Source organism: Panthera pardus, unplaced genomic scaffold, assembly GCF_024362965.1.
Source record: "Panthera pardus isolate Hobbes unplaced genomic scaffold, ASM2436296v1 HiC_scaffold_5, whole genome shotgun sequence".
Classification (NCBI taxonomy): domain Eukaryota; kingdom Metazoa; phylum Chordata; class Mammalia; order Carnivora; family Felidae; genus Panthera; species Panthera pardus.
In genome coordinates, this window is record NW_026526980.1 from 8243012 (window position 1) to 8269840 (window position 26829).

The 26829-nt window shown below is 46.9% G+C and overlaps 1 protein-coding gene across 1 annotated transcript in view; it reads left to right on the forward strand.

Moving 5' to 3' along the window:
- The window catches only part of BMERB1 (bMERB domain containing 1), a 121334-nt gene extending 95657 nt beyond the window's left edge, over positions 1-25677 (forward strand). The window contains exons 3-6 of the mRNA XM_019468663.2: positions 13586-13659; positions 19997-20111; positions 21379-21461; positions 24420-25677. Of these exons, the coding sequence (XP_019324208.2) occupies positions 13586-13659; positions 19997-20111; positions 21379-21461; positions 24420-24532 (385 nt within the window). The 3' untranslated portion in view covers positions 24533-25677. The remainder of the gene's footprint in view (positions 1-13585; positions 13660-19996; positions 20112-21378; positions 21462-24419) is intronic.
- Positions 25678-26829: the final 1152 nt, after the last annotated feature.

The window sequence follows — 26829 nt, forward strand, 5'->3', positions numbered from 1 at the left end:
AAAAAAAAATAAAGTATGATGTTTGGAGAGCCTAGAGAGGGCATAGAAGCCCCAGGCCCCTTCCCCATACCTTGCTCTGTGTTTCCTCTTCATCAGGCTGTTCATCTGTATCCTTCATAATATCACTTATAATAAACCAGAAGATGTAAATAAATGTTTCTCTGAATTTTATAAGCAGTTCTAGCAAAGTATTGAGCTTGAGGAGGGGGGTCACGGGAACCCCTGACGTATGGCCAGTTGGTCAGAGGTACAGGTAACCTGGGCTTGTGACTGGCATCTGAAGCCGGGGTGGTCTTATGGGACTGAAGCCCTTAACCTTGGGGTCTGTTCTAACCCCAGACAGTGAGTATCAGAATTTAGTTAAACTGTAGGACAGCCAGTCAGGGTCCACCAAGAATTGGAGAAGTGCTCGGTGTGGAAAAAATTGCACGCATTTGGTATCAGAAGTGTAGAGTGTATAGAAAAACAGATTTTTTTCTTTTAGCCATCGGAGAGGTTGACAGTGGGTCTTAGGCTGGGGTCCAGGCTCCTTCCCCTAGACCCAGGGCTTCATCTCTGGGTGGATGTTACTTCTCACCCATCCCAACAACACCACTACATCCATAATTTATAAAAGAAGGAGCCAGATAAATGTTGTTTTTAAAAGTCAACCCTTTCATTTCACACTGTGGTCTACCTTCACACTGTGGTCTCTGGTAGGCTCCAGAGCCCATTAGGCTCCAGACCATGTCATTTTCAAAAATATTTTGTAAAGCAGCCGCACTATTATTCTGACAGAGCGTGATCACCTCTCCCCACCCAGAGCTGGTAAAATGACCAATTTCCTCCATCGTTCCAGCATGAAAAACTGGGATGCAGAATGACACGGCTGGCTTCTTTTCCCTGTTGCATTAATCAGGTTCTTGGAGGTGCCATTCCTCTCTCTCTCTCTCTTTCTGGGAATGAGCTGGCAGCAGCAGAGTTTGATTTCCAGGGCTCAGCTCTATTCCCGTAGAGAACTGGGCTGTGGCTTATTCAGAACTTCCAGCCAAGCTTCAAAAATGCTTTGCACGAACCACTGAAATGCTTTCTTAACAGTATTATTTAATGGCATTGAAATACGTCACGCTATGATGCTTGCAATGAGCAGAGCATACGTATGTTTTATTAAAAGCGCACGTATCTGCACACATGTATCACTGAAGATGTGTTCAGCTGCGAGTAACAGAACATTCGATTAATAGTGTCTTAAATCGAAGGTGCCCAATGGTCCTGGTTTGCCTGGGACTGAGGGGTTTTCTGGGAAATTGGAATTTCAGTACTAAAACTGGGACAGTTCCAGGCAAACCAAAACAGTTGGTCACTCTTTAAATTGTAAGGACATTTAATAGTTTCTTAACAGGGAGTCCAGATGCATCTGGTCTGAGAGTCAGCAGGATGGCTCTTTCCTCGACTTCCCCTTGCCACTCTCAGCACAGTGAGATGGCTGGTGCGTTAGGACCAGGAGTGGGGTAGAACTCGGGACTCACATCATCCTTCCCAGGAGCCCGCCCTCCCAAGCAGACTTCCTCTTCCATCTCATTGGCCCAAAGCGGGTGTCATGGCTACCTCCAGCTGCAACGGAGCTAGACAAGTAGATGTCCAGCAAAGGCAAACGGGACTGCCATACCTGTTGATGTGGACTGAATTTCCTCCCCCATCAAACCCTGCCACGAAATTCGTATGTTGAAGCCCTAATCTCCAATGTGATGGTACTTATAGGTGGAGCCTTTGGGAGGTACTTAGGTCATGGGGGTAGAACCCCCATGAATGGGGTTAGGGCCCTTACACTAAAGACCCCAGAGAGATGCTCTCTTTCTCCACCATGTGAGGATATGGCAAGAAGGTGGCCACCTGCAAACCAGGAAGGAGGCCCTCACACAAGGAATGGAATGGCTGAATTCTTGATCTTGGACTTCCCAGCCCTTCAGAACTGTGGGAAATCAGCGTTCTCTGTTTAAACCACACAATCCACGGCATTTTATTATAGCAGCCTGAGCTTACGAAGTCAACTGGCTTCCCTTGGTGGCTGAGGACATTGCTTCCTGAACAAATCAGGGCTCTGAGAGGAAGATGGAGAGCAAAGGTCAGTTCAATGGGCCACGAACCATGTCGGCTGCAGCTCATGGAGCCACATGGAGAAGGGACACCATGGCGAAGCCATCAAAAGCGTAAGCTCAGGCTGAACCTCAGCTGCCACATTCCAGGGTGGGGCTTTGGGCACGTTGCTTGACTTCCATTTGTTCTTCTGTGAAATGGAGATAAAAACACCTCTCTCATGGGACGGTTGTGAGAATTTAGATTAGTTTATGCACAAAAAATGCTGAGGACAGGGCGCCTGGGTGGCTCGGCTGGTGAAGCATCCGACTTCAGCTCAGGTCATGATCTCTTGCTTCATGAGTTCGAGCCCCACATCAGGCTCTGTGCTGACAGCTCAGAGCCTGGAGTCTGTTTCAGATTCTGTGTCTCCCTTGATCTCTGCCCCTTCCCCACTCATGCTCTGTGTGTGTCTCTGTCTCTCAAAAATAAACAAACATTAAAAAAATTTTAAAAAAGAAAATGCTGAGGACAGTGCCTGGCACATAGTAAATGCTCAATAAATGTTGACCTTTTGTTTCCCTTAATGGTGGAACCCATCCCTCCATCTTCCAGAGAAAGACTTGATTTTTATTTAGGTGAATAGTCTGACAGACAGCTTGGGGAGGGGGATGAGGGTACAAGCTCCTTTCCTGGTGGGATGTTCAAGGAACCACCAGGCTTTGGGTTTTGCCAACAGGGGTTTGTAAGTTGAAGACCAGAGCTGAATTGTTTGGGATGGGGCTGGGGTGGGGAGGGCCTCCTCCTTTGGCTGTAAGGTGGATGGAAGAGGAAGGGAGAGAAAGAGAAGAAACAGAAGCTGGTAACAAGAGAGAAACATGAGGAAAACCATAGCGCTGCCTAATAATGACAATCTGCAGCATGGCTCCCCACGAGACCTTCATAAGAATTCCACCTTACCTGTTGATGGTGGTGGATTTGAAGATGTTTGAGAGAACTCAAAGTCATGCTGACTGCAGTTTTGAGGACAGAGAACGAGGGCTGAGGCCTCCCAGGGCAAGTGTTCTGTAACACGTGGGTTACAGAAAGGAAAAGGACTGGCATGAGCTACGAGGAGATACTCAGAGTGGAACAACTGCCTCTGGGTGCACAGGAGGTCAAGGTTATGTGTAATTTTAGGTTCCTTCTTGGTACTCGCTTGTATTTCCCAATTCTGTTCTACAAGCAGAACAGAATTCATTTTAAAACTTTCATAGAGAGGCGCCTGGATGGCTCAGTTGGTTAAGCATCTGACTCGTGATTTCAGCTCAGGTCATGATCTCACAGCTCGTGAATTCGAGCCTCACATCGGGCTCTGCACTGACCATGTGGAGTCTTCTTGGGATCCTCTCTCTCTGCCTCTCCTCTGCTCATGCTCTCTCTCTCCCAAAATAAATAAATAAACTTAAAAAACTTTTGTACATAGAAGAGTACAACCAATAAAGATTATTATTATTTTTCAAGGTGAGACACGTTAGCTGCCTTTGTCAGATATTTCCCCAGCATAATTTTCCCTCTTTTTCTGTCTGCTTCTTTGTCATAGCTAATAATTATAATAGATACCAATGATTGAGCATTTTACTCTATGTGTCCCAGGCATGTGCTCGGCACTTGACATGCAGAATAATCTTTGGGAGCAGGACTGTTATTATACCCGTTTTGAAAATGAGGAGAGTGAGGGGCGTCTGGGTGGTTCCGTAGGCTAAGCGTCCAGGAGACTCTTGATTTCGGCTCAGGTCATGATCTCCCGGTTTGTTGGAGCCCTACATCAGGCTCTGTGCCGACAGCGAGTGGATCCTGTTTAGGTTTCTCTCTCTCCCTCTCTCTCTCTGTCTCTGCTCCTCCCCTGCTCACTCATGATCTCTCTCAAAATAAATAAATAAACTTAAAAAAATAAAAAGTGAGGACAGACTCAGAGAGGTTGTCGCTGGTGCACGGCCTCTTTGAACTAGAGCAATTTTGGTGCCAGTGCTCTGGCTTCTGACCACCGTCTGTCCCTCTTTTGTTCCTCTCTCTGCCTTTCTTTCATCTCTCAAAAACGATCAGTCCAGAGCCCATCTCAATTCTATGGTTATAACCCAAGATATTTAAATGTGAACGTGACTGACACTTTGAACTGGAGAATTCTCCACTGAGACTCTGTCCTGTGCCCTGTGGGATGTTTAGCAACATCCCTGGACTCTACCCAGTAGATGCCAGCGGCAATCACCACACACACCCAGTTGTCACAACCATCACATCTCCAGACGTTGCCTAATATCCCTGGGGACCAAAAGCATCCTCATCAGAGCTGCTGATACAGCCTGATCTCTGCAGCTGATGTGGAGATGAATTCTGGAGTGCCTCCAGTTGAACAATCGCCGATAGGAGCCCATGGGAACAGGCTGTGCCCTTCTGGCAAGCCCCCACGCTCACTCGAGGCAGCTGCCACCTGCTAGGACATTTTAGGGCAGGGCCTGACAAATGCTTGGAGGGCCTCTGGCAACAGGGACGTGATCCTGCAGCTTGTCCCGAAAGCCAGGAGCTGGGATTGGAAGGGGTAAGACGGGTGATCCTCAACAGGCAAAGGGCAGGGAGACCCAAGCTGGTGTGTGGATGGCCCTTCTGAATAGTGGCAGGGGACCCACGCAAAGAGGCAGAAAGATCAGTGGACCCACTGACACTTGCTGTGTGGATTCAGTCGAGTCTTTCGAGAACACGAACGCTCCCCTCTCTCTCCTCCTGGGGTAGTAGGATGATGTGTTCAAATTGGCTGCCCAGCCTCTGGCCCCTCTCTTTACTCTTCTTCAGAGCACGTGACATTCTAGTAGATATGTGGTCACCCTCTGTCACCTAAATTCGGCTCATGGGGGCAGAGGAGGCTGCTGCATGATTGGAGCCCACGACACTGGTGGGCATGGGAAATGCTCGATAAACACCTGCAGAATGAAGGCGCAGCCCCTCCACACCATACGGGGGAGTGATCTGAAAATATGTCTCAATGGCCATGTCTAGTACTTTCTGCCCCGTGGTACCACATCTGAGAATCCATGGCCCCCACTCCAAAAAATCCAACATGAAGAAAAAGCCTTATGTGAATCCGTGTGCATCCAATAGTAGCTAAAATAGCACCCCCCCAAAAAACCCAACTTGAAACCCCCCCCTAAGTAATCAAGATAGGGGGCTGGGAGAGGAGCCAAGATGGCAAACAGCATGGAAGTTTTTTTGCGTCTCGCATCCATGAAATGCAGCCAGATCAACACTAAACCATCCTGCACACCTCGAAGAGTGATCTGAGGATTAACACAACAATCTACACAACCTGAACCACAGAATTCAGCAGGTATGCAGTGCAGAGAGGTGAACTGGGGGAGAGAGAAGCTGTGGAGATCAGGGAGCTGTTTTTGCTTGTGGAGAGAGGACAGAGACGGGGGAGAGTTCGGGAAAAGACACCCCCCCCCCCCAACAGCAGCTGGAGAGAAAATGGAAAAGCGGAAACAGCCTCAGGGAGTGAACCAAAAGGGAGAAAGGAGAAAGGAGAGGGTTGAAATTCTATTAAGACTCTACAAACAGGGGAGGGCAGAGTCTGAAACTCCGCAGCTCCTTACCTGGAGGGGCTCTGGTGAGAAGGGAGGATCCCTAGGTTTGGAGTGAAGTCCAGTTATCCTCAGGCCACACGGGGAGAGGCGGTTCCCCTGCTGGGAGGACATCTGGTGGAGGCTGTGTGGCCACCCGGGCCCAGCAGACCCCGGAGAACAACCACATTCGCTGGTGGTGGAACAAGGTCGTTAAGGGCAAAGCCTGGGGCCAGATGCGTGTTGTGATTTTCCATGATCCCTGAAACGCCGCTGCTACGCGATCGCGTGAACTTTCTCTGGGGCGGGTTGGAACCCGGCTGAGGTCTCTGGGCTTCGGCAGCAGCAGCGGTCCCGCGAACGTTCCCGGGTGAGGCCGCCACCGGCCATTGCTGGGGGAGACCCTCCCGCAGAGGATCCGAGCGGGTCCGAGCCGCAGTCCCTCCAAAGGGAGGGGTCGGGAAACACAGCCGCGACGGAGATAAAACTCAGGAGGGAGGTGGCGCCTGGCAACCTGATGGCTTGGTCACAGACGGCGTAGAAGCCGGGGCAGGGGGGGGTGGTGGTAATGGAAGCCCGAGGCAAAGGACGGGTGTGCAATTGCTGGTCGGGAAGAGGACAGATTTCTATACTAGAGACTGGGAAGGTGGGTGACGCCATTTTTACCGCTCCCGCGCATGCGCATACACACCTGCAAGCCCCACAACAATCCCCTCCAGTAAGCAGAGCAGCGCCATCTAGTGGAGAACAAAGTCATTACACTAAGCCCCGCCCTACTGGGCCAACCTTGCTCTTCAGGAACACAAGTCTCTCTGCCTGCCTAGTTTATGTACTGTAAAGCCCTTCATAGTTTGACTTCTAGGGGAAAACCAGGTAATTTCAATCATATTTCAGTCTGTTCACTGGTCCATTTATTCAGTTTTCTTTTTTTTTCTCTTTTGTTTCTTTTCTTGAATATGAAAGAGAAAAAAATTACTTTTATTTTCAGTTTTAAGGATATTTTTCTTTATTTTTTTCTACTATATTTTTTACTTTTTGTAAATTTTCAAATTCTATTTTACTTCCATCATTTCATTTTATTGTATTCATTTTTTCAAATTCCCAAGCATTTTCCTCCCCCCCCCCCCACTTTTTTCTCTAATTTATCAAGCTCCTTTCAACAACCAGACCAAAACACACCTAGGATCTAGCATCATTTATTTCATTTGTGTGTGTGTGTGTGTGTGTGTGTGTGTTGTCTTTAATTATTTAATTTCGATTTTTTTTACCTTATTAATTCCTTTTCTTCCTTAAAAATGATGAAACGAAGGAATTCACCCCAAAAGAAAGAGCAGGAAAAATGACAGGCAGGGGCTTAATCAACACAAATATAAGCAAGATGTCTGAACCAGAATTTAGAATCGTGATAAGAATACTAGCTGCAGTTGAAAATAGATTAGAATCCCTCTCTGTGGTGATAAAGGAGATAAAACCTAGTCAGGATGAAATAAAAAATGTTGTACCTGAGCTGCAATCTTGAATGGATGCTGTGGCGGCAAGGATGGATGAGGCAGAGCAGTGAATCAGCAATATAGAGGACAAACTTATGGAGAATAATGAAGCAGAAAAAAAAAATAGGGAGACTAAGTCAAAAGAGCACAATTTAAGAATTAGAGAAATCAGTGACTCATTAAAAAGAAACAACATCAGAATCAGGGGTCCCAGAAGACGAAGAGAGAGAAAAAATGGGTAGAAATGTTATGTGAGCAAATCTTAGCAGAAAAATTTCCTAACCTGGGGAAAGACACAGACATCAAAATCCAGGAAGCACAGAGGAGTCTTATTGATTCAACAAAAACCAACCATCAACAAGGCATATCATAGTCAAATTCACAAAATACTCAGGCAAGGAAAGAATCATGAAAGCAGCAAGGGAAAAAAAATCCTTAACCTACAAGGGAAAACAGATCAGGTTTGCAGCAGACCTAACCACAGAAACTTGGCAGGTCAGGAAGGAGTGGCAGGTTGTATTCAACGTGCTGAATTGGAAAAATATGCAGCCAAGAATTCTTTATCCGGCAAGGCTGTCATTCAAAATAGAGCGATCAAAAGTTTCCCAGCTTAACAAAAATTAAAGGAGTTCGTGACCACTAAACTAGCCCTGCAAGAAATTTTAAGAGGGACTCTCTGAGGAGAGAAAAGACAAAAAAAGAAAAAAAAAGACCAAAAGTAACAAAGACTAGGAAGGACCAGAGAACACCACCAGAAACTTCAACTCTACAAGAAACATAATGGCAATAAAGTCATATCTTTCAGTAGTCACTCTAAATGTCAATGGACTAAATGCTCCAATCGAAAGACATAGGGTAACAGAACGGATAAGAAAACAAGGTCTATCTATCTATCTATCTGTTTACAAGAGACCCACTTTAGACCTAAAGACACCTTCAGATTGAAAGTAAGGGGATGGAGAACCATCTATCATGCTAATGTTTGACAAAACAAAGCCGGAGTTGCCATACTTATATCAGACAATCTAGACTTTCAAATACAGACTGCAACAAGAGATGAAGAAGGGCATTATATCATAATTAAGGGGGTTATCCACCAAGAAGACCTACAATCATAAACATTTATGCTCCAAATGTGAGAGCACCCAAATATATAAATCAATTAATCACAAACATAAAGAAACTCATTGATAATAATAACATAATAGTAGGGGACTTCAATACCCCACCTACAGCAATAGACAGATCATCTAAACAGAAAATCAACAAGGAAGCAATGGCTTTGAATGACACACTAGACCAGATGGACTTAACAGATATATTCAGAACATTTCATCCTACAGCAGCAGAATATACATTCTTTTCCAGTGCACATGGAACGTTCTCCAGAACAGATTACATACTGGGACACAAATCAGCCCTCAACAAATACAAAAAGATCGAGATCATACCGTGCATATTTTAGACCCCAACGCTATGAAACTTAAAATCAATCACAAGAAAAAAATTGGAAAGATAACAAATACTTGGAGACTGAAGAACATCCTACCACAGAATGAATGGGCTAACCAAGAAATTAAAGAGGAAATTAAAAAGTATATGGAAGTCGATGAAATTGATAACACCACAACCCAAAACCTCTGGGACGCAGCAAAGGCAGTCATAAGAGGAAAGTATATAGCAATCCAGGCCTTCCTAAAGAAGTAAGAAAGGCCTCAGATACACAACCTAACCCTACACCTTAAAGAGCTGGAAAAAGAACAGCAAATAAAACCCAAAACCAGCAGGAGACAGGAAATAATAAAGATTAGAGCAGAAATCAACGCTATTGAAAAAAACAAAAAACAAAAAACAAACCCAGTAGAACAGATCAATGAAAACAGAAGCTGGTTCTTTGAAAGAATTAACAAAACTGATAAACCACTAGCCAGCTTGATCAAAAAGAAAAAGGAAAGGACCCAAATAATAAAATCAAGAATGAAAGAGGAGAGATAATAACCAACACAGCAGAAATACAAACAATAATAGCAGTTTCTTATGAGCAATTATACACCAATAAAATGGGAAATACGGAAGAAATGGACAAATTCCTAGAAACATATAAACTACCAAAACTGAAACAGGAAGAAATAGAATATTTGAACAGACCCATAACTAGTAAAGAAATCGAATCAGTAATCAAAAATCTCCCCAAAAACAAGACTCCGGGGCCAGATGGCTTTCCAGGGGAATTCTACCAAACATTAAAGGAAGAGTTAACACCTATTCTCTTGAAGTTGTTCCAAATAAGAGAAATGGAAGGAAAACTTCCAAACTCTTTCTATGAAGCCAGCATTACCTTGATTCCAAATCCAGACAAAGACCCCACAAAAAAGAACTATAGACCAATTTCCCTGATGAACATGCATGCAAAAATTCTCAACAAGATAATAGCCAGCCGGATCCAACAATATGTGAAAAAAAATTATTCGCCACGACCAAGTGGGATTTATAACTGGGATGTGGGGCTGGTTCAATATCTGCAAAACAATCAATGTGATTCATCACATCAATAAAAGAAAGGACAAGAACCACATGATCCTCTCAGTGGACGTAGAGAAAACATTTGACAAAATACAGCATCCTTTGTTGATAAAAACCATTAAGAAAGTAGGAATAGAAGGACCATACCTTGAGATCATAAAAGCCATATATGAAAGACCCAAAGCTAATATCATCCTCAATGGGGAAAAACTGAGAGCTTTCCCCCTAAGGTCAGGAACAAGACACGGATGTCCACTCTCACCACTGTTATTCAACATAGTATTGGAAGTTTTAGCCTCAGCAATCAGAAAACACAAAGAAATACAAGGCATCCAAACTGGCCAGGAGGAGGTCAAACTTTCACTCTTCACAGGTGACATGATACTCCATATGGAAAACTCAAAAGATTCCACCAAAAAAACTGCTAGAACAGATCCATGAATTCAGCAAAGTAGCAGGATATAAAATCAATGCACAGAAATCGGTTTCATTCCTGTACACCAAGAATGGGGCAACAGAGAAATCAAGGAATTGATGCCATATATAATTGCGCCAAAACCCATAAAATACCTAGGAATAAATCTAACCAAAGAGGTGAAAAATCTATACACTGAAAACTGTAGAAAGCTTATGAAAGAAATTGAAGACACAAAAAAATGGAAAAAGATTCCATGCTCCTGGATAGGAAGAACAAATATTTTCAGAATGTCGATACCACCCAAAGCAATCTACATATTCAAGGCAATCCCTATCAAAATAACACCAGCATTCTTCCCAGAGCTAGAACAAACAATCCTAAAATTTGTATGGAACCAGAAAAGACCCCGAATAGCCAAAGCAATCTTGAAAAAGAAAACCAAAGCAGGAGGCATCACAATCTCATACTTCAAGCTGTATTAAAAACCTGTAATCCTGAATACAGTATGGTACTGGCACAAAAACAGACACTCAGATCAATGGAACAGAATAGAAAACCCAGAAATGGACCCACAAATGTATGGCCAACTCATCTTTGACAAAGCAGGAAAGCATATCCAATGGAATAAAGGCAGTCTCTTCAGCAAGTGGTGCTGGGAAAATTGGACAGCCACATGAAGAGAAATAAACCTGGACTGCTTTCTTACACCATACACAAAATAAACTCAAAATGGATGAAAGACCTAATGTGAGATAGGAAGCCATCAAAATCCTCAAGGAGAAAGCAGGCAAAAACCTCTTTGACCTTGGCCGCAGCAACTTCTTATTCAACATGTCTCTGGAGGCAAGGGAAACAAAAGCAAAAATGAAGTATTGGGAACTCATTAAAATAAAAATCTTCTGCACAGTGAAGGAAACAGTCAGCAAAACTGAAAGGCAACTGACAGAATGGGAGAAGATATTTGCAAACAAGATATCAGATAAAGGATTAGTATCCAAAATCTGTAAAGAACTTATCAAACTCAACATCCAAAAACCAAATAATCCAGTAAAGAAATGGGCAAAAGACATGAATAGACACTTCTCCAAAGGAGACATCCAGATGGTCAACCTACACATGAAAAAATGCTCAACGTCACTCGTCATCAGGGAAATACAAATCGAAACCACAATGAGATACCACCTCACACCTGTCAGAATGGCTAACATTAACAACTCAGGCAACAACAGATGTTGGGGAGGATGCGGAGAAAGAGGAATCCTTTTGCACTGCTGGTGGGAATGCAAACAGGTGTAGGTACTCTGGAAAATAGTATGGAGTTTCCTCAAAAAATTAAAAAGAGAACTACCCTACGACCCAGCAATGGCACTACTAGGTATTTATCCAAGGGACACAGGTATGCTGTTTCGAAGGGATACATGCACCCCGATGTTTATAGCAGCACTATCTACAATAGCCAAAGTATGGAAAGAGCCCAAATGTCCATCAATATGGACAAAGAAGAATGGATAAAGAAGAAGTGGTATATATACATACAATGGAATATTACTCAGCAACGAGAAAATAAAATCTTGCCATTTGCAACTACGTGGATGGAACTAGGGGGTATTTTGCTAAGTGAGATTAGTCAGTCAGAGATAGACAAATATCATATGACTTCACTCATCTGAGGACTTTAAGATACAGAACAGGTGAACATAAGGGAAGGGAAGCAAAAATACTACAAAAACAGGGAGGGGTACAAAAGCGTAAGAGACTCTTAAATATGGAGAACAAACTGAGGGTTACTGGAGGGGTTGTGGGAGGGGGGATGGGCTAAATGGGTAAGGGGCACTAAGGAATCTACTCCTCAAATCATTGTTGCACTATATGCTAACTAACTTGGATGTAAACTAAAAAAATAAATTAAATAAAAAATTTTAATATCTATATATGATGGTAATTAAAGCCAACCTGGGGCGCCTCGGAAGCTCAGTCAGTTAAGAGTCTGACTCTTGATTTCAGCCCAGGTCATAATCTCATGGTTCATGGAATTGAGCCCCACATTGGGGTCTGTGTTGACAGCATGGAGCCTGCTTGGGATTCTCTCTCTCTCTCTCTCTCTCTCTCTCTCTCTCTCTCTGCCTCTCAATATAAGTAAATAAATAAACATTAAAACAATTTAGAGCAGCCCTTATAAATTGATTTGCTGAAATTCCAGATATCCAGTATACACGTTATTTACATAATATAAGTTAATATCCTAGCACACCTACAAAACTGTAATACATAATGCAAAATTGCACATGCAGTCGATGGCTGAGGTCATAAGTGTGACCATCCTTTCATGCTCTTGGTGGGACTATCAGGCACAATCCCTCTGGAGGGCAATTTGGAAGTTCCTAATTAAAATGCAAGGGTTGGGGCACCTGGATGGCTCAGTTGTTTAAGCGTCCGACTCTTGATTTCAGCTCAGATCATGATCTCCCAGTCGTGCAATCTAGCCCTGCATGGAGCCCCACACTGGAAACTGCTTAAGATTTTCTCTCTCCATGTGTCCCTTCCCCACTTGTGCTCGCCCACTCTCTAAATAAATAAATAAGCAAGTGTTCATGTCACTTGACCCAATGATTGCATTTCTAGGAACTAATTTTTCTAGGAATTTATGTATTTCTAGGAATTTATCCTAGAAACAACCCAGACGTCTGTGTATAGGGGAATGGTTATATAAGTCATTGTATACTGGTATAATGGAATACTATACAGCCATTAAAAATTATGGGTGCCTGGTAAGGGTCTGACTTTGGCTCGGGTCATGATCTTGCGGTCTGTGAGTTCAAGCCCCACGTCGGGCTCTGTCCTGACAGCTCGGAGCCTGGAGCCTGCTTCGGATTCTGTGTCTCCCTCTCTGCCTGTTCCTCCCCTGCTCATGCTCTGTTTCTCTCTCTCAAAAATAAACCTAAAAAAAAATTTTTTTTTAAATGAGATTTGCATGTCCTGACATGGAAAAATGCCTAAGATATACCGTGAAGTTAAAAAGTATTGCAAGATGTGTTTGTAGAATAACAATGGTGTTACAACTTATAGTACAGGCATAAACATTTTTAAAAATCTGGCGGAATATATACCAAACTGTTGACAATGGGGTTTTTTTTCTAAAGGATTGAGGGAGATTTTCTCTATAGTGTGAATTTCTGCAATGCTTAAAATTGTGAAACACAGCCGGTAAAGAAAACACCAAATCTGCAGCGTGAGCTCGCTGGTATAAGGGAACGGAAGCAAGGACGTGAAGACAGGAAGCCATTCTCATCAAGGTGTTATTAACAGTGATCGATCATTTCTGAGTCGTGTGACAATAGGCACGTTTTGTTTTTCTTCTTTTGAGGCACAACTTGTATAAAGAGCCTGTGTGGCCTTTACAAAGGACAACCCCCGCCCCCAAACCCTTTGTTTAAACCGGGTGGTGCTCAGGGTGTAGAATATTCTGTCGATGTAAACTGCTGTGGTGTGGTGTCCTGTTTCCCCAGGATGGATGACATCCAGCTTTGCAACGATATTATGGACCTGAAACAAGAGCTACAGAACTTGGTCGCCATCCCAGGTAACCGTGTGAGACTCCAGCCTCGTTAAGGAGCCGCTCAGAGTCCTCTGGCTGGCCCTGTCGGTGCCCCTTGGGTCTGGAAGACAGAGTTCGTCTCTTCTACCACAGCCCCATTCTTGCAGTGCAGTCCTCCACATCAGGGGGATCCAGGTTCAAGTACTAATTCTGGCCCACTCTTTGACCTTGGGAAAGTCACTTTATCTGAGGCTCAGTTTCCCTTCTTCCGGAAATGGGGTAGTAGTAGGTATAGCTCTTAACTCGCTGGGTATAAATCTCATTGTGATACACACAACATTGCAAGCCACGAGCCTAGCTTCGTATCTGGCCCAAAGGTTAAGAATCCAGTACGTATTTTTTTTTTTTAATGTTTATTTCTTTGAGAGAGGGGCGGCGGGAGGGGCAGAGAGAGAGGGAGACAGAGGACCCGAAGCAACCTCCATGCTGACAGCAGAGGGCCCAAATGTGAGGTTTGAACTCATGAACTGTGAGATCATGACCTAAGCCGAAGTCGGATGCTTAACCGACTGAGCCACCCAGGCGCCCCAAAAGTCCGGTAAGTATTAACGATTGTTACTGTTCTGTTTGGGGGCAGGTAGAGTGTGGTATTTTTACAAGCTCTGACTTCGGGGTTCAACCTAGATCTGTCAATTATTAATGACATGACCTTGAGCAAGTGACTCCACTAAAACTCGATTTCGTCACCTGTCAACTGGGACAATAGTGGTATCTACTTTATAGGATCATTGTGAGACAGACTGAGGGAAAAAACATATATGGTGCTAACCACAGCTCCCATCCTATAACAAGTGCTTAATAAATTATTCCCGTTGTTATTGTCAGTAACTCAACACATTCCTACCCGTCCTTGTAACATATTTATATATTAATTCATTTTAAAATGACAGTAATAAACCTATTACCTTGTAACCTAAGTACCGTTTTATGAGCCACGATTGTCTTTTCTAAATCCACAAATATTTAATGGGAAAAGTGGTATTTTTAAAAAAATTTACCAAATCTCTTTTACAACTTGTTTAATATGCTATCATATCTGCTTTGATATGTATTGCGTTGGAAAGTGTCTTTTTGCTTCAGAATATGGAATGAGTCCTGATTCACACACACACACACACACACACACACACACACACACACACACACACACATTTCTACCAATTCCTTCAGGTCACGGTTGATTTGGCTCCGTTTCCCAAGAGAGCCTTCCCTGCCCATCCAGGCTGGGTTATGCACAGGTGTGAAGGTCTGGCAGGTGCACAGGAAAGGTGTATGGGAGGCAGATACACAACTCTGGCCCAGGAACCTTGCGTTGGCCTTGGGGAGGGGCCGCCCAGGCCGGATAAGCACCCCATGGGCTTCTACTTGAGTACGTTTGCCCTTCTGTCCGTCTGGTAAGTATGTCTCAGCCGCTGTGTTGCCGCAGGCTGCGAGCTAGCACTGCACATGCGCTGAGGAAGAGAAAAGGATCCCCTACTCTGGTCACTCAGACAGGACCTGGCACACAGCGGGTACCAGTAAGCGGCAGCTACGACTGAGTAGGAAGCCCATCAGAATGCGTTGCAGAAGAGGACACCGTTCCAAATGCTTTCTCGTTTGGAACATGTGGCGCTGGGCCATTCTTTGCTGGGGCCGGGGTGGGGGGGGGCGCTGTCCTGTGCACTGTAGCATGTTTAGCAGTGGCCTCTGCCCACTAGATGCCAGTAGCATCTCCCCGGCAGTCGTGACAGTGAAAAATGTCTGCCAGGTATACCCCGGCAGGGAGGTGTGAAATTGCCACCCGTCTGAGAACCACTAGAGTCCCGTGGTCTGGGTTTGAATCCAGGCTGACCAGACGGGTGAACTTGATGTAGCACCTTCGTTTCTCTGGGCCTTAAATACACTCCTGGTCTCCTGGTGGTGGGTACAGCGGGAGCCCGTCGTCCTTCCGGCACCATTCCTCTCACGAGCACTCACAGGTGCCAGGCCGTGTGGGGTGGCAGCAAGTGGATGTGGGGTTTGTCTTCTAGGTGATTAAATTGTTCTTTCACAAAAATATGTATTTATTTATTTATTTTGAGAGAGAACGCACGTGGAGGAGGGTCAGAGAGAGAGAGAGAGAGGGAGAGAGGGAATCCCAAGCAGGCTCCGTGCTGTCAGCGCAGAGCCCAACGCGGATCCCAAGACCCCGGGATCATGACCTGAGCCGAAATCAAGAGTCAGACGTTTAACCGACTGAGCCACCCAGGCGCCTCGATTAAACTGTTCTAAAATGGGCTGTGGTGATGGCTGCATATCTCGATGGGTGAACTGTGATGGTATATGTGAGTTATATCCCAATAAAACTGGACCACAGGAAGTCAAATTTCAAACAGAAAACAGCAAAAGAAGGGAGAAAAAACGGCAATGGCCCGACACCGCTCACCTACTAGAGACTCGATTCAGTTGGTGTGGGGTTTTGGCATTGGTCATTTTTTAAAACGTCATGTGATTATGAAGAGCAGCCAGGGTGGAGAGCCACCAGGCCGGGTCCGCTGTTGCACTTTATATGCCTCGGAAAAAACCCACCCAAGCTTAGGGAACCACAAAATGGGCAGTTACTGGAAGGATCAGGGAGGCTCCTGGAGCCCAAGGCCATCGTGTTAGCTTCCTGTGGCCGCCCTAACAAATTCCCACGAACTTAGTGGCGTAAATCAACATGGATTTATTCTCTCTCAGTTTTGGAGGACGCAAGTCCGCAAGAAGGTTCTAGAAGAGAATCCTTCCTTGCATCTTCCAGCTCCTGGTGGCTGCCTCCAGTCTTTGGTGCTCCTCGGCTTGCAGCTGACTCGCTCCTGTCTCTGCTTTTGTCATCCCATGGCTTCTTCCCTGTACATCTGTGTGTCCTCTCCCCTCCTCACAAGGACATCAATCATCGGATTTAGGGCTCACCCTAATAAGTATGACCTCATCTCAACTAATGACACCTGCAAAGATCCTATTTCTTTTATAAAATATTTCTTTAAATATTTTATTTATTTGGGGGAGATCACAAGTGGGGGAGGGGCAGAGAGAGAGAGACAGAGACAGAGACAGAGGATCCCAAGTCGCTCTGCAGTGACAGGCTGACAGTAGTGAGCCCGACATGTGGCGCAAACTCATGAACCGTGATCTCATGACCTGAGCTGAAGTCAGACACTCAACTGACTGAGCCGCCCAGGTGCCCCAAAGATGCTATTTCCAAACAGGGTAGACATGACATTTTGGTGGGTGGGAAACCATTCAACCCAATACCAGCATGAAGCTCCATCCATCCTCGCAAGGGTCTGGAACCAGAAACAGGAAAGCTGTTGGAATGTTCCCTCCCTCCCTGTCTCTCTCTGTCTGTCTCATTCTCTCTCTCTCCTTCCATGTTGGACACAGTCTCCATTTTCTCCCTCTAGCACATGAGCTGAGCAAGGCCACTCCTGTCTCCTTCCCATGATCGTCCAACACAAAAGTCCAACCCTCAGGACTCTGTGTCCTAATTTTCAGCCTCCCAGGAGAACTCTGATGGGTCGAACGTGGGTTGCCTTCTTCGTCTTGGGAAGAAAGATTTCCGAGCCCACCATTGGCTCAGCAGAACATGTGGGGGCCACTGAGGCAAAAGAGATACGAGTGTGTGAGCACGGGACCAACCAGAGCCACTCCAGGCCACAGAGGCTCCAGTCGGGGCTGTGGCAGCCTCTGGAACACAGGTGGAAATGGGTGGGAGCAAGGTCTTTGTTTCACATAGTCCCTGGGGTTCCTAACTAACCAGGACTGAGACTAGGATAAGGAGGACAGCTGGAGCACAAAAATTCAGTAATCAGGGCAAATAATATATTAATGCAATATTTAAAATACCGAAATACACTCACACACACATACACACACACATAATCCACGATGAACAAAATACCAAAAGTTTTTTTTTTTAATGTTTATTTATTTTGAGAGAGAGAAGAGGCAGGGGAGGGGCAGAGAGAGGGCGAGAAAGAATCCTAAGCCGACTGTGCTGGTCACAGTGAGTGCAGAGTCAGATGCTGGGCTCGATCCGGGAGACCACGCCCTGAGCCAAAATCAGGAGTCTGATGCGTAGCTGACTGAGCCACCCAGGCGCCCCCCTAAAATACCAAAAGTTTAAATAAAGACAAGATTAGTACTGATACTCAGTAGGCAGAGTCCAGGGACGTTCAAACCTACAGTGCAGAGGGAGTCCCACAATGAAGAGCACATTTCATCTGAAATGCCATCAAGTGTCCGGCTGAGAAACACAGGTTGAGGAGGTCACAAGACCAGGTGGCAACGGAGCCCAGGTCCTTAACGCTGGTCCCATTGATTCCCCAGGAAATCGAGTCTTTGGGCAGAAGTTCACACGTTAAAGTTTTCTTTCTTCTCCTGATTTCCTCCTCACCTCTTCCCTGAATCCTTGTTGAGTCTTTCTGTGTATTCCCTGGACCAGAGCCAGGTTTCCAGCTGGATTAAGCTGGGGGGGGGGGGGGGGGGAGGAGGGGAGACAATGCTCCCGGCAACACATCAATAAAGGTATTGAGGAAAGAGATCACTGAATGGCCAAGACATTCACACTTCTCCAGCCAGAGTTGCATCATTCACCAGCTCCCCATGGTGGGTGCAGGTGACTGGTTGGGGAGACCTCCAGGGCCCTCCCTGCCTTGAGGGCCTCTCTGGGACAAGCCAAGATGTCTCATCTCTGCCATCACTGCTACCTCAGAGCTGGGGATGCGCAGACCTGGCTGGAGAGGCCGTGGCACTTTCCCCTTGGACGTAAACATACGTCTCCTTCGTAGGGTTGTTAGAAAGGATTAAAGCAGTGGTTCTCAAGAGGGTGACTTTGCCCCCTAGAGGCATTTTGAGTGTCACATCCGGGGTGGGGTACTCCTGGCATCTAGTGGGTGGAGGCCAAGGACGCTGCTAAACACCCTCCAGTGCACAGGACGGCCCTTGCAACAAAGGATGCTCCCGTCTCAAATATCAGTAGTGCCCAGGCTGGGAAACAGATTAAACGAACGTGACAAACTCATGGGAATACGAACATAATAGCTGCAGTTTATGAAGCGCTTATCATTTGCACACTTATGCCGTGAGACTTGCTTTTCCTTCTTTAAATCGGTATTTATTTCTTTGGTACCTGATGCAATTCATATTAAAGAAGTGGGCATTTAGTCATTAAAACAACAGTGAGGATGTAAAATAACAGCTTATAATAAGAGTAGCCGGCTGTTCATGAGCCTTTGCTACACACCAGGCAGCGAGCCTATTTTACTTGGTTTAAGTCTCTTAAAAACTTGCAGCAACTTCAGGATTATCTGTGTTGAGAGACTAGCTGCTCAGAGAGGTTGAGGAACATGCCCAGAGTCCCACAGCTAGGAAGAGGGGGAGCTAGGGCGTCAAGCCAGGATCGTCTGAGTCTCCAATGGGTGCTCACAGTCATGTTGTGGGGGACAGGCCAGGGAGAGCAGTTAGGAGGGCACACGTGGTCCAGGAAGAGATGGCCTGGGCTAAGGAGGATGCTGGAGGGGATGACAAGGGAGTCAGAGAGTCATGTGGGTAAGCACATGGAGATGTTAGGGATCAGGTGTGTGGTGCCAGGAAGCACAGGGTGAGCCTGGCAGGCTGGCAGTTCCCATTGGCAAGTAGGTGGGTGACGTTGGCAAGCCAAAGATCGTATCACCAAGTTGAGTGGTGGTGCCTGCAGGCAGGTGGGTGGTGCCCGCAGGCAGGTGGGTAGTGCCCAGAGGCAGGTGGGTGGTGCCCAGAGGCAGGTGGGTGGTGCCCAGAGGCAGGTGGGTGGTGCCCGGAGGCAGGTGGGTGGTGCCTGTAGATCCGCTGCCCCCTCCTTTTTATCTTCTGAGTCTGCGCTACCCTTCTACTTTTCTCGGTCATCCTCTCCAGCCCTGGGGTCTTTGGATTTCTCTTTGGCCTTCTAGCCCTGGGTATCTGGGATAGGGCTAATGCCATTAGCGTGGATGATTTCCATCTGCAGACTGGGTTGCCCTGGCTGTAGAGCCGTTCCCTCCCGCACCCCAGCCCGAGCCCTCCGACCCCATTGCCCTGCGCAGGACACGACTCGTTGCACCGTTACCCTTGACTGAGTGCTCACCACGGGCCTGGCTCTCTGCTAAGCCATTTACTTAACACCACTGCATTTAAGCCCCTCCGTGTGTTTTTACAGGAGAGGAAACTGAGGCTTGAGGAGGTCCCCTTGCTTCTTCAAGTTCCCTCAGCGAGTGACCTGGTTGGTCACTAACCCTGGCCCCTGGACTCACGTGCTTTCAGCAGAGACACTCGACTGTTTTCTTTGCCGGTGTTTTCTCCTTCCCAGAAAAAGAAAAGACCAAGCTGCAGAAGCAGAGAGAGGATGAGCTAATCCAGAAGATCCACAAGCTGGTGCAGAAGAGAGACTTTCTGGTGGATGATGCAGAGGTCGAGCGGCTAAGGTGAGTGTGGGCTCCTGTCCCCGCGCACCAGACTGCTGGAACGCAGGCCTCGGCTTCCTCCTAAGCCCACCTTCTGCTGCAGGGTCTCCCAGTCTGGCCTGACAGGTGTGGCCTCAGCAAATGCTCCCAAACACTGGATCCAAATGAATCGCCAGCCTTGTGGCCTGAGGACCTGTTTCATGTTCAAAGGAAACTGGAATCCAGCTCCAAAAAAGTCTTGCAAAGGCCTTTGGGTCTTAAGTCAGTGTTATTCGAGGAGGTGACCGGGCAAGAATTACGTCACATAACACATGGCAGAGCTTCCTACACATTCTCTTCACTGACCTTTCTCCCAAGGCAAACTTTTCATCAAGGCACCTTCCGGAAACTTCCATCGGGTTTCTGCAGAAACCCTGCCCCCTGTACTGACTTGCTTCCTTCCCTGCCCTCTCCACTTCCCAGCTTCATTCTTTATCCTCCCCTTGGTGGCTCCAGTGCCCCCTTCCTAGCCCTCAGTCTCCTATTTGCAGATGCACCTGCCACTTTTTCTGGAAATCTGTGGGCGCTGGAGCCCTGGTGCACCTGCAGTCTCCTGACAAGGCCCGCATAGAAAAGATGTGAATGCTGATTCTTGAATATTTTTGTCCTGGAGCAGGGCCTTTGGAGCCCTCTGCAAGGAGAGAGGCTCACAGGGCCTCCTTCAACCCAGAAGGCAACTTCTTTATTGTCTGTGTCCTCCTGGGTCCTCCGAGGCCTGGAATGCACCTTGCCTGGCTCAGCCAAGCTGAGGAACGCTGCCTTCGTTCCTGGCGACCCTCGGAAGAGTTCAGGTGACTTGCTTTCTGACTCTGGCCATGAACTTCATGGGAGCACAGATGTCTAGGGTGACTCAAAGGTACAGGGTCAGGAGGGGGTGTTCCTCAGCTCACAGAACCCTCAGCAGAGGCTGAGTCTTATAATGTCCCTGCTTCTGCGCTGGGATCTCACCTTGGCCCCAGGGAGACAGTTACTCCGTTGTTGATAGCGTCTGTGCTTCTGAGCAAGTTCATGAAACGGAACATGCACACGCCATATACGCGTAACACACAACAACATATGCACACCCGCCACACAGAACCCAGGGCAACATAGATGCCCCAGCCACACCCAACACACAGCGTAGCCACACCAGCCACGAAGCCCGACACGTGGTCTCACACACTTGACCTCTTGCCTCATTCCCTCAGTTCCTTAATGCTTTCCTTGCTTACTTTACTCTTCTCTTGTCTTTACACACCTATGTCCACAGGGAGCAAGAAGAAGACAAGGAAATGGCGGATTTCCTGAGAATCAAGTTAAAACCTCTAGATAAAGTAACCAAATCTCCAGCCAGTGAGTGCACATGTTATTCCTCGTCCTCCCCCCCGCCCATCCAAGAGAAAAGGAGATTTAAAAGAGGTCCGGGAGCCAGAGGGGGAACAACAAAATGCTATCTAGAGAGCAACCTTGGGTGCAGGACGGCAGTGGGCAGGGCCAGCTTCATGGGCAAGGTTGCTGTGAGGTTGCTCAGGCCCCGATGCCTGGAAGGGGGCGCTGTGCTCGCTTTCATGTTCTGCTGTTGCTCTCTTGAGATTCCTAATAGTTTGGGAATAAGGGGCCCCGCATTGTCACTTTGCACGAACTGTGCAGCTGGTCATGGTGGCAGCTGTCCCCTTACCAATCACAGGCTTCATGGATTTCTTTTTTTTTTTAATGTCTATTTATTTTTATTTATTTATTTATTTTACATTTTATTTATTTTTGAGAGACAGTGTGCAAGTGGGGGAGGGGCAGAGAGAGAGGCAGACACAGAATCCGAAGCAGGCTCCAGGCTCTGAGCTGTCAGCACAGAGCCCGACGCGAGGTTCAAACTCACAAACTGCAAGATCATGACCTGAGCCGAAGTCGGACACCCAACCAAATGAGCCACCCAGGCGCCCCTAACGTTTATTAATATTTTTAAGAGAGACAGTCTGAGCGGGGGAGAGGCAGAGAGAGGGAGACACAGAATCCTAAGTGGGCTCCAGCTCTGAGCTGTCAGCACAGAGCCCGACGTGGGGCTCGAACCCGCGAGCTGTGAGATCATGACGTGAGCCGAAGTCCGACAGTTACCCGACTGAGCCACCCAGGCTCCCCCGGCTTGGTGGGTTTCTCAGAAGGATTTGTGTGGCCACTGAGGCCAAAAGGTGGGGGCTGAGGCTCAGGGAGCTCTGGCCTCTGTTGACACTCAGAGCAAAAAGGGTTCCGTGTGAGATCAGTGTGGGAAGTGCTACCTATCCGACCCTCTGATGCCAATGTCCATTAGCATATAAAAGTGGTAACAGGTCCTGCTGTCAATGACCTGTTATAAGAAACAGATGCCCTATTCAAACTGGCCCTAGCAAAAAGGGGGCTTCAGGGGCTGGATGCTGTTAGAATGCCCTCGCTTTCCTGCCTTTTCTTATCTCTGCCCCTCTCTGCATTTTCTCCTATTACACAGGCTTCTTCATGGGGCCCGAATTCCGGAACCAGAACTTAGGAGCAGCAAAGCAATACCATCTGTTCTTTCTCCTCATACCCAAACACATCAGTCTCAGAGGAATATTCTGATTGGCCCTTCTTGGATCGTGTTCCTACTTCCTAGGCCATCACTGGTATCAGGCTGGGATGCTGTGATTGGCCCGCTCTGCATTGCATGCCCACTCCTGTAGCCACAGGGACATGTACTGTTATCAGAGGTGAAGGAACTGGAAATCTTGCTAGGAAGACAAAACCCAAAGGCCTCCACCATCTACTATGGCCACAAACTCAGTTTTTCCTGACCAGCTATTAACATCCCATGAAATATGGTTGTGGACTGTGAGGGAATAAAGAAAGAAGAAGGTCCATTCTGCAGGCCCTTAATATCCCAAGTCACATAGTCCCTACCAAAATCCAGCATCCTCAGGGGACTGTCTCTTCCGTGAAAGGCAAATTAGAAAAACTCCACCTAACCGTGTGGAGAAGGAGCAAAGAAACTTGCCTTCTATACATGGTGCTGGATAGCAAAAAATCTGGCAAGAAATCAAAACACCAAGCCTTCACCCCATGCAAGGGGCCAAATGTCCAAATTTACACTATTCATCTAGTGCTGGGATCCAAAGTTGAAAATTTGAAACTAATGTAAAGCCAGTGAAGGGGCACTTGGGTGGCTCAGTCAGTTAAGCATCTGACTTTGGCTCAGGTCATGATCTCGCAGTTTGTGAGTTTGAGCCCTGCATTGGTCTCTGAGCTGGCGTCTGGAGCCTGCTTGGGATTCTCCCTCTCCCTCTCTGACTGCCCCTCCCTGACTTGTGTTCTTCCTCTCAAAATAAATAAACTTAAAAAAAGAAAAAAACAACAGTGAAACCTCTAATCCCAACAAAGCAAATGCAATACTGTTCAGTAGGGACCCTTCTGTATCCCATAATATGTAACCCATAGATAAAACAACCTCCGTGAAGATGAGCTCTCAATAAAAATTTAAAGCCCATGAATAAATGAACCACTCTGAGTGGAGTCACCAAGAGAATGTCTGTCCTCCCAAGAACCAGAAATAACAAACTATCTAAAAGAGACAATAAAGTAAGTATATTTAAAATAATGAGAGATAAGAGAAGGGATAAAACCCAAAATGAAATAGCAGGATTGCATGAAAAAAGAATAGGTAGATTTACAAAAACTCAGCTTTCTAAACAAAACCATCTAGGGTCATGAAAGTAAAAACTCAATGGGTTAAACACAGCTGAAGGGAGAATTCGTAAACTGGAAGACAAAACTGAGGAAATTACCTAGCATGTAACACGAAGACACAAAGAGATGGAAAACGTCTTCCAAAACGTGGAAGATAGAATAATAAGTTCAAGTTATTTCTAATAGGCATTTCAGAAGGGGCGATAACGGATGAGAGGTAGAGGTATCTGAAATGATGTATGAGCATTTTCCAAAATTGAAAGATAGGAGCCCTCAGATTGAAACAACTTGGACAAAAGTTCCCATGTATCCATTCACCAAATACTTTGAATGCCAGACCCTGTGCTAGACCTGGCAGAGAACCAAATAGGATAAGAGCTGAAGTCTGTGGTTGGAAGCTGAGGACTGAACACCACTGGGCCCACAGGGAGGTGGGAACAGTCACTGGAACCATATAAAACACATGCCAGCTCTCCACAACACCTGATCTGTGGAGGTGGAGCAATGTCTGGCCAGGAGTTGGGATGGGACAGGGGATGCAGATGGTCAGGGCTCTCTTCATCTCACCTCTTCCTCTCTCCCTCTTTCCCTCTCTCCCTCCATGCCCCTACCCTGCTGCAGGCTCCCGAGCAGAGAAGAAAGCAGAACCCCCACCTAGCAAGCCCACAGTGGCCAAGACTGGGCTGGCACTCATCAAGGATTGCTGTGGGGCCACCCAGTGCAATATCATGTAGCCCCCAGTGTGGGGTGCCCCCGGGGCTGCGGGGACCCCGCCTCCCACCCTCTTGTCTTCATAGCCCCCATTTCACTGGGGCCCAAGAGCTCTCCAAGGTGGAAGGGGTTGAAGGCAAGCCTGTGACTGCCGCCAGGGGCCGTGGGCGTGGCGGGCGGGCCCGGCCGCCCTGTACAGAGTGTAGCAATAGGGAGTCCCTCACTGTCGCATGGCCCTCCCCAGAGCATGCCAAACCCAGGACTCTGTCTCACTGTTTATCCAACCACCAGGAAAGGCCCTCCCTTGAAAAAGTATATCTCCACTTCTATCTATCTATATCTAACCCACTGTGCGAATGAACTGGGAGAGGGGCATGATCCCCAGGTGTGTATAGTCGTGACTTTTCAACAATCTAGCACCATGTTGGACACATCCCCCATCCACCCTCCTAGCTCTGCTGTCAGGCCTGCCCCACATGGGCACAGCTCCTGTCCCCCGTCTGTCCTCTCCCAGGGGCTGTGCTCCGGAGGGCTCCACACAGTCCAGACGTCTTGGAGACGAGAGGGTCCATCCATAAAGATTGAGCTTGTGTGTGGTGTTGTGGTTATGTCTCCTGCTTCCTCCCTTCCTGTGTCTGGGCACGATTCACATCGGGAGTGTGTTCACCGGCTCTTGGCTCTTCCTTCCCTTGCGATGTCTGCCCCAGATGTGTGGAGCACAGTGGGGATGAGGGCCCACGCTGGAGCACAGCCAGTGCTCGAAAGAGGTAGCAGAGGGCCAGAGGCTCCGACACCAGGCAAGGGCAGATGAGGAGGGGACCCAGAGCAGATGCTGACCCAGGCTCTCTCCGCCCACCGGGGACCACCGGAGGGACTGCCAGCAGGACGCCACTCACCAGCCTAACACACAGACCTCTGGAAACAGCAGCGGCGGGCGGGAGAGGTGCCTGACCCAACCGTGTCCCATCATTCGGTGGTGTGTTTTAACCAGCCTAATAATTCCACCTGTGTAACTTGATGTACATTTGCTACAGCCAGCTCGGCACAGCCCGTGTGACCTCTCTGTACGTGTGTGTATGTGTCGTGACCGGCCTAAAGTAGTTAGCGTAACTCAAGATGTGCTGATGTGCAATCATCCATCGGAGAAAATAAAAATGGAAACCACGTACACAGCATTTTTAAAGTTTTTACTTTTCTTCTTGATTGTGGAAGTAACCCAAGGACACAGTAAACCATTTTAAAAGTAGAGAAAGGATAAGGACGTTGTTTGTTTTCTGTTTTTATCTCCCACAAATTTTCCAACTAGAGACCACGCTGACATTTGGGAGATTTCCTTCCAGGTTTTTTTTTTTTTTTTTTTTTTTTTAATGCTTTTTTGTTTTGTCTTGTTCCCATGATTGGCATCATATTGTACCATTTATAACCAGTTTTCCTTTCTCATTTAGCATTATTATCACTATCGTTTTCCCACGGCATTAAAAGCTGTTTGTAACATTAAACGCTCTTCATAAATATTCACAATGGCTGCTTAGTAATCCATCTTCTGGCTATGACTTTATCTAACCATTTCCTTCCTATTGGACATTTAGGCTGCTTCTACTTTTTAAGTCTTATCAAGATGTCACAGAGTGCCTGGGTGGCTCAGTTGGTTGAGCGTCTGACTCTTGATTTCGGCTCAAGTCATGATCCCAGGGTCGTGGGATCAAGCCCTGCCCAGGGCTACGCACTGAGCATGGAGTCTGCTTGAGATTCTCTCTCTCTCTCTCTCTCTCTCTCTCTCTCTCTCTCTCTCTCTCTCGCTCTCTCTCTCTCTCTCTCCCGCTGCCCCTCTCCCTGCCCCCCCCCGCCCACTCTCTCTCTCTTAAAAAAAAATGTCACGATAAACATCCTGGGGGACAGAGAGAGCTTCATCGGAATTTCTGATTTTTCCTTAAGATGAAAGTAAAGTTCCTAGATCACCTTTTCCAAAAATATTTGTAAGTCAAAAGTTAATCTGAATGTCTCTCAAGTCACAGCAGCTTTGCGGTTGACACAAAGTCTCTCTGACGGAGGACCCTGTAGCCTTGCGTTTCGTGGCCCAGTGGGCAACGTGCCCTCAGCGCCTCCCGCCATCTCAGATGTGTTTCTGCCTCAGGCCACTCCCTTTTGCCACCACGCTGGCCTCAGGGGACCCAGCGTCCTCCTTCACTGCCTTAGACCAAGCACGAAGCCGGACTGTATGAGATTCCCAGGGCTCCCATAACATGGTGACCTCAACCAGGGTGGCTTAAAACAACACACATGGACCCTGTCACAGTTCTGGAGGCCAGAGGTCTGAAAC